Source organism: Mustela erminea, chromosome 12 (assembly GCF_009829155.1).
Source record: "Mustela erminea isolate mMusErm1 chromosome 12, mMusErm1.Pri, whole genome shotgun sequence".
NCBI classification, from domain to species: Eukaryota; Metazoa; Chordata; class Mammalia; order Carnivora; family Mustelidae; genus Mustela; species Mustela erminea.
Window position 1 is genome coordinate 64,672,018 of NC_045625.1, and position 13,451 is coordinate 64,685,468.

The 13,451-nt window shown below is 44.0% G+C and overlaps 1 protein-coding gene across 11 annotated transcripts in view; it reads right to left on the minus strand.

Annotated features, from left to right (window-relative positions):
* The window catches only part of AOPEP (aminopeptidase O (putative)), a 332,560-nt gene that overhangs the window by 124,372 nt on the left and 194,737 nt on the right, over positions 1 to 13,451 (minus strand). Inside the window, exons 8-9 of one of the 11 annotated variants that reach the window (XR_004277711.1) lie at positions 8,949 to 9,034; positions 5,278 to 5,419 (exon numbers count right to left, since the gene is read on the minus strand). The exons of 8 other annotated variants lie outside the window; for them this stretch is intronic. Coding sequence is in view for 2 of the 3 variants with exons in the window: in XM_032308872.1 (XP_032164763.1) it covers positions 8,977 to 9,034 (58 nt within the window). In the remaining variant the exon portion in view is untranslated. Of the gene's footprint in view, positions 1 to 5,277; positions 5,420 to 8,824; positions 9,035 to 13,451 lie in introns of those variants that run through there. 2 more of the 11 variants (XM_032308872.1, XM_032308870.1) reach the window with 2 other exon arrangements.

Genomic DNA, 13,451 nt, shown 5'->3' on the forward strand with positions numbered 1-13,451 from the left:
GTAGACCCAAATGGAAGTGCCTGAAGATGGCCCACCTTGCCAGTCAGGACCTTTGCAGTATGTTCTAGCTGCCAAGCCAGAACCTCTGATTAGGTCTCTGCAGAGTATTCTAGGTTATCTCACCAGAAAGAAGGCACGGGACCAGCAGATTCCTAAAGCAGAGACAACAACCGGCCACCAGAGCTAACTGCATAGTTTCCATTTTTGTGCTTGATCCCTGACTTACATACATGACCATACTTGCAACGATAACTAGTCTCTTTCATCTTCATTTAAGACTCCATTGAAAAGCACCAGCTTTATTCCTGCTCTCCAGTGTGTCCTGGGACTGAGGGTTTTTCTAAAGAAAACCACCCTGGCTTTGACAGGCAAAAGCCCACCACCCACAGCCCTGGCAGAAGGATGGCTTCTCAGGGTCAGCCTAAATCCAAACCAGCTTTCCCAGCCCCAAGAGGAACAGACTTGCTGTGAGCCTCTTATGCCTCACGCTTTGTACTGAAACCATCAGAAGGGGAGGGACACAGAGGACCCATGTCAATCTCAGCTCCAAAGGCTGGCTTCTAGCTCAAGTTCCTAGTGACGCCTGTTGTTGGTGCTTTTTTCTCCTTTGCCTAAATATGTCCTTCCAGAAAGCATCCCTCTCTTACTTTCTTCTTTCACCTTCTCCAAATGAAGAAGTGTTCAAAAAAATTCTTTTAGGCTGACAGCATCCAAGGCAAATATACAAGTCCCCAAGAGATTCCTTTTAAAGTAGGCGTTGTGCTGGAGAGAGCAGTGTGCAGGGAAGCTTTATAAGAAATCTAAGGGAGTGGTTTTTACGAGGGAAAATACTCCATGAATGGGAAAAAAGTGACTTCCATTTCTGTGCTACTCCAGCTCTCTTGATGCCTCTTATCCCAGGTCTAGGCAGAGAGACAAAGCACGGACACAAAGCAGGAAACAAATCAATTCCCCCTTCATGCAAAAACAGTTGACTGGCCTAGAAAGACTACATGCCAATGTATGACTCCACTTAAATAATTATGGTCAAGGAACAGGCAAAAGAGACTGATGGGGACAGAGACCAGAATAACCAGAATAATGGTTATCCTTGGGGGTGAGTACTGTCAGAGCGGGGAAAAAGAGGAAGGTTTCTGAGACACTGAGAATGTTCTATATATTGATCTCAGTGGTGCTTTCGCAAGGATACAGAATAAAAATCTGCTGAGCCATCTAGAAATACCTATGTACTTTATGTATGTAACATTCCGATCAGAAAGTTAAGAAAAAATAGATGCATGCAAAGCAGTACATGCTTTGTGAGAATAAAAGAGAATTAGTCTAGGAAAGGAGCTTTGCTGTTCATGTACCATGAACATAAGACGAGGATTAACTAAGCCCTCTGAGCACCTGAGCACCTGAGCACCAGTGAAGTATGTTTTTTTGTTTTTTTTTTTTTTGAAGTATGTATTTTAAATGACGCCAGGAGAGGCAGAAAGAACTGTGGCAGACACACCTGGCTCAGCCCCATTCTCATCTACCTTCTTTCTTGCCTCTTATACAATTAAATCTAAAAAGCAAAATGCTCAATTTCCAAGTGTCTCGGCAGCTATGAATAGTCAAAAGACATGGTCCAGGCCAATGAGACAAAAGCAGACATCTACTGCAGTTGAGGTGGCGTTCTGGGAAAGCTTTTGCTTTCCTTACAATAGACAGAAGTATGACTGGTAGATGGAGGCACAGCAGCCACCTTGCAACCAGGAGACAATAAGTCACTACACTATGGAGACCAGAATCCATCAAATGAAAGAAAGTAAGCAATCTTTAATGATCATTCAGCTGCTGGCCAGCCCAAGACTGGCTGCCTTCCAACTTTTTATTGTCTAAGGAACTCTCGTTTGTTTAAGTCAAGATTGCTTTACTAGTCTATTAATTATAGCCAGATTCATTCCTAATGGATGAAGAACTGAACTATTATTATCAGCTCCTACTTCCTGTTATTCCCCTGTGCCAGGTACTCTGCCAAGCTCTTCCTACATATATCCTGTCCTACCCTCCGAAGAACCTGCTGCGGCAGGTACTATGATTATGCCCATTTAAAGCACTGGAAAGTGAGACGTGGAAAAGACCACAAAGCTAATTAGTGACAGAGTTGAGGCTGGAACCCGAGTTCATGGAACACCGAAGTCCTTGCTGAACACCGAGACCTCCCCAAGACCCAGGCCCCCAGAGTGGCTATGCCAGATAGAAGTGGAGAAACTGAGAAAAGCTGTTTACCCTCCCCGAAGCTCAGCTCCTTACCTACAGAGAGTGTGAGGAGGCTCAGATCATTTGGAAGCACTCTGCAAACACAAAAGTGTTAAGCATCTCTTGAACTTACACACCAGTGTTTATTCCTGTGGCTGGAATACATGGAATGTGAGAGATCAAGTTACCAAGGTCGTTTGTGCTTAAATGCCCCTGGTTTCTGTTGTACCTGGCACCAACTGTAACAACCAAGATTAGCATGACCTTTCCCTTCCTGCCTTCTTACCCTTCCACTGTGCTCAGAAGCAATATGGACATTGAAAGAGCTGTCAGATAGCAGTGGTATTTGATACACAGTGATCTGACTTAGAATCAAACCTCCCGAAGAAAGGACTGATTTTGCAGGAGTGTCACCAAAGGTGGGATTTGGGAAAATGCCTCAGAAAGGTGCTCAGGCGTGTCCACTTGGGTCCGAACACCTTTGGCTCTGCCACAGCCCCAACAGGCCATCTGCCAGCATTCTGTATCTCCTACCCCTTGGCAGCAGAAGCGAGAGCCACGAGATATCTTCATCTATAAATTCGCTACTCTAGTGCCTGAGCCAGAGACTAAGCATCCCGGACATGAGACAGAAAGAAACGAGACAATATCCTTCCAGTGATTCAACACGCTTGTCTGTCTCTCAATCACGACTGAAGCACATGGCGTGAAGGGCCGGGAGCAGGCCCTCACTCACCCCACCCACGACAGAGGAAGTTCAGTAGTACCCTTGTGCAGAAACGGGTCTCACGGTACTTAGCTGAGCCCTAAGTGCACAGGTGAGACCTATGGGGAAAGCAATCCGACACCCTGGTTAACGGTTTGGGGTGAATCTTGACTCTGCCACTTAAGTACCATGTGAAACACCCAACTTCATGAAGCCCGATCCTTCGTCTGTGGAAAGGGGATAGTGATCATGACCAAAACACCTCATCAGGCTGCCGTGGCATCCAACAGCGCTTTGCCAGAGCTCCTGTTGGCATTTTGTAAGCCCAGCATGAATATGCTGCTGTTTTGGTCATCACACATTCTGACTGGAGTTCAGAGAATGCCGCTGACCCTGCCTCTAACAGGAGAAACCATTCACAAGACCTCACTCTGCGGCACTACCTATTCTCACGGGAAGCTGGGCAAAGAGTATACAGGACCTCTTATTTTAGTAATTTCTTGTTAGCCTAAAATCATTCCCAAATAAGTATTTTAAAGAAGATGTGGCACATACATGAGCCGTTCCGCCTTTCTTTGCGAAACCGAACTTTGAGTTTAAACCCTTCAGGTGTTGGTCTTTTAAGCTGCTCCTTGCTGAATCATCAGAAAACAAACAGAAAGAAAGAACAAATTTCAGGTGTCGCCTAAAGTTCTAGAGAGCAAGGCGTGGTCAGATTCCTGACACACATGCCCACAGTCCACACCACTCTGTGAGAAGATTATACTACATTTCTGGGTATAAAAAAAATAAATAAATAAAAGGAAGGCGGAATGATTCGAAGTACAGGAATCTTATATCCTCCATTAGTTCTTGCAACAATGTTCCCCTCTATAAAATATGCCTCCTTCCCACCGACCTGACTACCAGAGAGAAGCACAGATAGTCATGCACACCTTTAACAAATGACGTTGTATCATGTCAGGGCTACTGTCTGGCAAGTTTGATTATCTGTGTGCTTTTCACAATGGATTTAACAGTTACCCAGCCTGAAGTTTCTTCCCCGTCAGGGACCATTATCCTGTCGCCAACACAGCAGGTATTGCTCTCGTGTTGAAAAAGGCAATTGCTGAGATGATATAAGACAGAAGGAGGCTTCCCTCCGAGGAGCCAGAGGAAAGTGACAACGGTATATTCTGTCCCCTGACGGTGAAAGGAGCCAGTGGTTGGAGATGTCAGCTGCTGAAGAAGGTGACAAGGAAAGATTCTGTAGTTAGCAGAACTGTAGAAAACACGAAGAGTCCACATATTTTGATAAGCAGGGTAGGAATGTGAAAGATGAAATTCAGAAAAGCAGGAGGTAATGAGAATCAGTACAAAACCAAAACAGTCCTCAGGTTTTGAGTGGTCATAAATCAGATATTCCTAAGAAACATAATCCCAGAGAAAAAACAAAGAACAGATGAATACAATGATCTGAGTTATATATTACCATATTCAACATAGCAAGGGAGAATCTGGACATGTTTTCAAAGGAGATGAGAAGAAAATGGAGGGCACAGACCCCACTATGACTGTGCAGGATGTTTCCATAAGGTGAATTTTCAGAGGACATGTTCAAAAGATGGAAGCGGGGGCGGGGGGGGGGGGGCGGGGCAGGTTATCCTGGAGAAAGAAAAAAACAAAAACCAAAAACCCAAAGATGAATACAAGAGCCCAGAAGCTGTAAAATCCTTGCCAAGAAGGTGAAAAGTCAAAATGAGCTGATGCTAATGGAGAATGTCCAGGACAATGAAAGGGGCTTTAGAAACCATGTTCAGAGCATAAAGAAGACCAGCTGTTAAGAGGTGATAGAACCAACATAACTACCTGACTCCGACATTGCTCCAACCTTCCCGCTAGGGAGAATGATGTATATGGCGGAGCGAGCATTGTTCTGTGGGAACTGATACCTGGGACAGGGGAAGGGGACTCCCTTCCAGAGTTCCGACCTGCCACAGCTCTGAAAGCTTCCACCGGCAATACAGACCTCTGGGAGTACCGTCATGGAGACAATGGGGAAGGGACTGGTGGGGAAAGACAAATGCTCTTCTGATTTGCCAAGGAAGAGGGTATAAGAGGAGAGAAGGCAAAATTTGAGACTGAGTTATTGAACAGACAGCTCATGAGTGCTTAGAACAGAAGATGATGAACTATAGGAGTTAGCATAAGATCTAAAAGGCCACATCCAGAAATTCACTGTGGGTATCATGCACCCAGACTTTTACAGGCAGCTAGCAGAATGGATGTAGAAGTGGTAAGTGTCTGGTGGTTGTTTCATGGTTTGTAGGTTAAAAAAACAGAACTCAAGGCTGTTGATTAATTACTTGCTAGAACCAGGACGGAGCAGTACTTAGGGCTGAGCCCAAAGAATCATGATGTTCTGGTGTAACAGATTTGCATTTCAGTCCAAGCTGGGAGTCTAGCTGGTTGACTGACAGCATCCACGTCAAGAACAGCAAGCACAGGCTGAAATGAAGATCGAAAATTAATATGACAATTGTTAATAAGGACAGAGGTTTTAAAAATACTAACCTTGGCCTATGAAGAAGATTTAATATATTAAATTGTCTGTAAACTCAGCATTCAGCCAGAGGTGATTGATGTGGCTTCCAAATTAATAACCACACTGGTAGATGGGCTCAACAGGAGCAATGAGAAGGTAGCGGGAAGGACTGCTGGGAGGGGGTCAGACAGCAAGCAGAGCAGAGGTCAAGACTGGGCTCTGGAGCCAGACTTTCCTCTACTTTCATCCCAGCTTGCCACTTACTAGCTGTGGAAACGGGGCCCAATGCTTAATACCTCTACACATCGGTCTCCTCATCTATCACACGGGAAGGAAGATGGCCAATACCAATCTCATGGGGCCATTTTGAGGACTGAATGAGATAAGGTATATAGACTGCTTGGAACAGTGTTTGGCACATTGGAACCACTCAGTGAATGTTACTAAAGAGAGAAAAAGGCGAGGGGGTTGGGATAGTAAGACCACAATGAGAAGGTAGATCATAGTGGTTTAAAAAATGAAATATGGTGTATATGTGAGCGAACCCAACTTAACTGGTGCTGGTCCATTCTTTTCTAGTCCAGCCATATAAGAGAAGCAGTAACAGTCCCACTGCATTCTTCACAGGCTGAACCTCAAACTGTGTGCTGTGTTCAGTCTAGGTGTCACAATTGGAGAAGGCCACTGTCAACAAAGACAACAAAGGACCAAACCCAAGGAGGCAAGGATTCTCCCAACCTTGTGTTATGTACGATGAATTTTCAAAACTTGTGACCTAGTGACCAGGAAAGGAAAGACCACGGTCTTCAAATATGTGGATTTTTTTGGGGCAGAACAAGACAAATCCCATGCAACTCGGGAGGTAAAGGAGATGACCTGGAGGGTGTTATAGGGTGGCAGGGCAGCCCAGTCCAAGGAAAGCCCCTGTAAGATGAGTGTACCCAACAGGGAATCTGCTGCTTTCTAGAACAGGGAGAACTGGCCTGGAAATCTTCAGTAGAACCCGGGTGGCTGGCTGTCAGGGATATGGGAGGTTAGCTGAAATCACTTTAAAGGTCATTTCTGACCCTAATATTCTATGATTTTGGAGATAAAACGGCCCAGCATAGCTTCAGCTGCAGCAATTTTTTTTAAGATTTTATTTATTTCTTGACAGAGAGAGAGAGAGACCACAAGTAGGCATAGCGTCAGGCAGAGGGAGAAGGAGAAGCAGGCTCTCCACTGAGCAGGGAGCCCAATGTGGGCCTCGATCCCAGGACCCTGGGATAATGACCCAAGCCAAAGGCAGCCACTTAATCAACTGAGCCATCCAGGTGCCCCTCAGCTGCAGCAGCATTTAGATGTAAGCCAGCATTATCCCCTGCAATGGAGTCAGTAGGTTTGCCCTGCAGCCTTGGTCATGCCAAATGAGCATCAAGGGTAATTCTGATTAAAACCAACCAACCAACAAATACCTAAATGAACTAGAGGAAACTTAACTGAAGTTTACTCAACCACATATAACCGGAGAGAGATTGAGCCTAAGAATATAGGATTCAAGCAGTTCTTACTGCTTCGCTTATCCTGTTTCCAGTGTCGTAGTCTGGGGGGGGGGGGGGGGGTGATGGAGTTGGGAAAATGCGGTAAGCCTGAGCGTGCATCCTCATAAGCCAGGTTAAAAGGGCAAGGGGGATCATAACAAATCGTAAGCTGTCAGTCGGCCACACACTTTCAGAACACAGGAATACAAAGAACTTGGAGAAAAGGGAGCAAGAGAAAACTTTTTGGTACTTCTCTGAAAAAACCCCATGATTCCTCCTGGAAAGAGGCAAATGAGACAAACACCAGCTTCATCTTGTAAGGGAGGCCAGAGGCATTTTTTGTACACCAATAGCACGTGTGGTGCTGTATGCTGAGGCAGCGGAAGGGCTCGTCTCATGAATCCAAGAGGAGCAGATGGTCTGTGGGAACTGAGGAAGGACTTTTCCCTCCTGGGCGGAGGATGGCACGGCGCTAGGGACTGGAAGCCACAGGGGGTGGAGCCTTGCCTGGCTTTGCAGCCCCATACCTACCAGGATAGAAAACAGGGTGAGTAGTTGGGAGAACAGCTCTCTATCCAGTCTCATGGGCAACGGTGTACGATTTAAGTCTTCTATTTAACAGGCTGTGCAGTAACAGTAAGACCATTCACCAGAGCATTGTTTGGAAAAGCTAAACACAGAAATCGCTAAGATGTCCAACAGTTAACAGGTAGTTACGTAGTGAGTGGTGGAACATTCAGAAAAAGCCTACATGTGTTGATAACAGAACAACAGTGAGGACTGTATTATTAAGAGAAAAATGGGAGGTAGAGCATGTAGTGGAAACACACACACACACACACACACACATACACACACTTATGCATATATACTTGTGCTTGAGGGATGCTTTCTTGGAAGTGAATCATCTCTAGGTGCGTGGTTACACCACAGACACTGTGGAGATGTCTTCCAGGCCTCCAGTGCTAGAAATGGTGCCTTGAGTCCCACCCAGTGCCTTGAGGACACCAGCTGCCTCCTGCCATAATTTTACCTTCCATCTCTCCTTCAGGCATTGCTAACCGACCCTGCTAAAGCTGCGATGATGTTATGAGATGTTATAAAATATCCAATGATTTCCATAGATCCCTCTTTTTTAAAAAAATTAAGATGTAATTCACATTATCATAAAATTCGTCATTTTTTTAAAAAGTACAATTCACTGGTTTTAGTATCCTCATAAGGTTCCCATCTCCATCCCATCACCAGTGCCCAACTGCAGAACATTTTCATCACCCCAGAAAAAAGGCCCCACATCCCTGACATTCAATTCCATTCATTTTTTCCAATGTCTATTTAGATCCTTTTCCCATATTTTCTCCCCTTACCCAATTGAGTTATTTGTCTGTTTATTACTGAACTCTAAGAGTTTTTCGTATATCCTGGATACAAGTCCCCTCAGATATATGATTTGCAAATATTTTCTCCCATTCTGTGCGCTGTCTTTTCACTTTCTTGATGGAACCCTTTGAAACACAGAAGTTTTTAATTTTGATGAAGGCCAACTTATTTTTTTTCCCCTTTTGGTCATTTGTACTTTAGTTTAAGAAACTGGTGCCTAATCCAAAGGCCATGAAGACTCATACCTATGATTTTTGTCTAACAGTTTTATAGTTTCCACTCTTATATGTGGGTCTTTGATCAATGTTGAGTTGGTTTTTGTATGTGGCATGAAGCAGAAGGTCTAACTTCATTCTTCTGTATGTGGATATCCAGTTGTCCCATGGCCATTTGTTGAAAAGACTATTCTTTCGTTCACTGAACGGTCTTGGCACCCATCAAAAAAAACTGACCATAAAAGAAAGAAGAGTTTGTTTCTAGGCTTTCAATTTTCTTCCATTAGTCTACATGTCTGATCTTATGCCAGTATCACACTATGGTGATTACTGTAGCTCTGTGCTAAGTATTGGAATTGGGAAGGGTGAGTCCTCACCCTTTGTTATTCTTCAAGACTGTTTTAGCTATTCGTTCTGGATCCCTTGAATTTCCGTATGAACTTCAGGATCAGCTTGTCCATTTCTGCAAAAAAAAAATAGGCAGCTGAAATTCTGACACTGGCTCCATAGGTCAGTACAGGGAGTACTGTCATTTTATCAATCTTCAGTCTTCCAACTCGTGAACTGCAAGATGTTTTTCCATTTATTTGGTTCTTCTTTAATTTCTTTTAGCAATGTTTTGTAGTTTCCAGTATATGTGTTGCACTTCTGTGTTAAATTTATTCCTAAGTATTTAATTATTTTATGTTATTATAAATGAATTTGTTTTCCTGATTTCATTTTCAGATTATTTATACCTGTCCAAACTTCTATTTATTGACCTTGTATCCTGTAACCTTACTGAACTTGTGATTAGTTCTAAGAGTTTTTTTGCAGGGAGGATTCTTAGGATTTCCTGCATATAACATAATGTTATCTAGGAAAAGAGACAGTTTTACTAACCCTCTTTTCCATTCTTTCTCTCCTCAACTGCTGACATGGAAGAGGAAGAAGTCATTTTTTTTATAGAGTACATTTAAAGTGTAGCAGAATATTCTTCTTTTGGGTCTTTGTAGCAGGTCCAGGCAAATACCTGCATTATTTTTTGGTCAGCCATTCTGGGTCAGAACTATTGGCCAAAACACAAACAAAATGGCCATGTTAGGGGGAAGGATTCATTGAGGATGAGAGTTTTTCTCAATGGGAAACTAACATTCATTAGCCAAGAATGTAATGTATATCGTACTAGGACCGGCTAGGTGAATGAAATGTCCTCAGAGGAAGGGCAAAATAAGAGTGAATTACTATAGATCAGTTTAGGTATTCGAATTATTTTTTAAGGAAAATATTTCACAGGCAAGTGGGGTTATAATGAATCAGCGCCACACAGGGCAATATAGAAGTATGCATACATACTTAAAAAATTAATTTTCAGAAGGATTCACAAGAAAATGCTAGCAGGGATTATCTTAAGGCAAAGACTCCAACGGTGGTGATGAAATTGTACATCTTTCTAAATTTGTTTGGATTTTCCTGTTATGCACTTTTAACTAAGCAGTGATTATGAACTGTTTTATTTCTTTTTTATGTTTTTTTAGACTTAAAAAACCCTACCAAATGTAATTGCAAAAATGAAACACTGTGTACAGTAAATATGTAATTAAAGACCTATCAAGGAGAATTCCATCCCTCCCTTAGAAATACCTGAGTGATGAGTAACCAGGGAATGGTCTAGAAAAATGAACAGGGAGTGTTATTTGAGTTCAAATATTCAGGACATGTCTGTCATCCTTGCCGGGTAAAAGAAGTGAGAACTGAGGGAGTCCCTCCAACAGGAAACAGGAATTGAGTGGGCAGCTCAGGGGGATAGAGCTGGTCTTCGAAACAACAGGAAAGCGCAGATTTTGTTTCTGGCTAGCTGAGAGCCTTCAAGTTTTTCAGAAAATGCTGGCACAGCTACAGCCCTGTCCTGTCACGAAAGGGTAGAAACTGTCTACATAGCTAGCTTGCTAGTGAGTGTAGTTCTAAAAAAGAGAACCAGACAGAAACAATGACGGTGAAGGGGGTCCCGGGCCTGAGGGATGGAGTGGAGGTTAGGAAGTGCCAGATACACATGGGGAGACGTCAGGAACAGTGCAGGCCAGTTTCAGTGGCTGGAACCCGAAGTCATAGAGGAGACAAGGAGTGTTTTCTTCTCAGGGTCGTGGTCAGATTCTGTATAGAATGCCGGGGAAATTGTATGGAGTGGAGCCAGAGGGGACACCAGCAGGGCCCTAATGTAAAGATTAGACCAGAAGTACGTTCCAGGAAGGTATGAAGATTCCATTTGTCTCAGAAGCATTGCCAAGTTAATTCTTACCTCAAGCTATTAGTTTGAGCATCTTTGTTTAATGTTCAAACTTTTTTTTGTTTGTTTTTGCTTTTAATCCTATCTTTTCATTTGTAACCAGGCACTCTTGCCTCCCTTACCCTCTCCCTTTTTAAACATCCTCTTAACTTCTTAAGAAAACTACCTTTTTGGGCAGTCTAGTGAATTGCAAGCTTGTCAAGAGGAAAGGTAGGTGTTTCCAGGCTCTGGTGGGTAAAGAGAGAGGAGCAGGGTGCCTGTGTGGTCGCCAGGGGAGGGTAGCAACAGCGAAAGAGATAGAAACCAGAAGAAACCGGAAGAGATAGTGGGGCTGGCTGTGGGGGCTGGGTCCTTGTGACCTCTGTCATTCAGCAAACATTGACCAGGTGTCAGAGGGTCTAGATGCCAGCCCCTAAGACGTGTTGAGTATTTACTATAGGATGAACCCCTGGAAATGGACAATACTGACCCGTTTCGGATCCACCAAAATGGAAATTCTCTGTGATTCAACCCAATACATGTATTCTAACTGATTTGTATGTATTCATCACATTATCCACCACACCCACCTCTGAAGAAGACTGTTGTGTTATAATTCCCGTGTTATAATTCCCATGTTATAGTGAGGACACCAAAGCTCACTGTGCTTGTGGAACTTCCAAAGGTCAAACAGCAAGTTGAGGCATCAAGATGGCACTCAAATCCAGGCACTCCGGCTTCCAAGCTTGGTCTCTAAACCCTAGACTACCCTCCTGGCTTGAGATCTGAAGACCTACAAGCTCTGGAGAGAGCCCAGGCCTGCATTCTCAGACGATTTTTCTCTAAAATGAGGCAGGACAGATCAGGCTTTGGCCAAGAAGGAACTGGGACTGTTGCCTTTCACTCTGTTATAGTCATACATAACAAACTTCACAAAGCCCACAAATTCAACCACTTCCTTTCGTGGGTCAGTTCTTATCTGCCATCAGAGAACGCTTTACATCATATTATTAGAAGCCTTCTCTGAAGCTGTATTGACACTTCAACCAGTTTTGAATATCACCCAATGAGCCAATTGGGAAGAGCATCCCAAGATCTTCTAAACCCAGGTGTGGCTTCCTGAAATGGCTACCCAATTCCATCTGGCTTGGAGACTCTGTATCTCTGATCATGCATGATCTCACAGGCTCGGTAATCTTCCCAGAACTCCCATTTCATTATGTCATTCCTGGAACTGAAAATAGCTCCTCAGTGCCCGGACGGTCACATGCAAAATCTTGAATCTGGCCTCTAGGGAACTCCATTACTTAGCCTGTCCTTCCCTCGCCCCTTTGGTCTCACGGGTTCCTGATGTTTATTCTCTCCAGGAAGCTCATTCTCACTAATGGCGCATTTCCACAAATAATCTATTGTATATGCCTGCCAGGCTTTGCTCCTCGAATTTTCTTCCTTCCAGCTCCTTCCCAGTTTCAATGTTAGCCCTTCTTAACCATCCCAGCTTAAACCTCACACCTTCCCAGTTGCCCTTTCTAGCTAAGCCTACCAATAGTAACCTCTCGGTCCTAAGAACTCTGAGGACACAGCCTAGGGTTTTTCTATCCACTGTCTTGTGACCAGTATTTCAACTCTATGTAAATAATATAGAAATCTCAGGGACGGAGGCTGTGTCATCTATGACGTTCATTTCTTCAACATGTATCAAGTACCCATTCAGTGCCCAACCTTGTGGGAAACAAAGGTAAGGAAGACATAGTCCCTGGGTTCAAAAGGCTCATGACCCAGAAGAAAGATGCATTAGGTTAGATCATATGAAACTGCTGTTTCCGTTGGTTAAAAATGGTCAAATATTGACAACATAACTTGATTCTTTCTAAATATAATTGTCTAATGACATAGTACGATCAGGGATGGAGGCATAACCGGAGCATTTAGGAAGTAGAGACGAGGGTCATGTGCTTATCTTGTCAGGCGAGAGCCTGAGACTTCTGGAACACAGTGATATGTGTGCTGAATTGTGATGATTCGGAGTCATGTGACAAGGGGAGGCTATTCTAATAGAGACAACTTGAAGACAAGACAAGGAGGTAAGAAAGAGCAAGTAGACAGTAGATGTTATGGGCCGCATTATAGCTCTTCAAAGTTTTTACGTGGAAGCCCTAATGCTGAGTACCTTACAAGGTGACTCCATTTAGAGACAGGGCCTTTAAAAGAGTGAGGTCAGTTAAAATGAGGCATTTCCTTGGTACCCTTTACAAAAAGAGGCGATGCAGACGTACAAAGGGACACCAGGAGGGCAGACACGCCGAGGGGGTACTGCATGAGGACTCAACGAGAAGGGGCAAGGAGAGAGGCTGCAGAAGAAGGCAAGCCTGTTGACCCCTCGATCTTGGACTTTAAGCCTCCAGAAGTGTAAGAAGTACATTTGCACATACTGGCCTGTGGTAGCTTGTTACAGAAGCCCTGGAAAACTGATACTGTAGGCAGCTAGGGGGTGAAAGCAAATGATGGCAAGAGAGATGATCCCGGGGTCTGGGGATTGAGCCCTGCTTCAGGCTCTCTGCTTGGCGGGGAGCCTGCTTCTCCCTCTGCTTCTCTCCCTGCTCAGGAGAGCCAGGTGACAGATTCCCAGAACAGA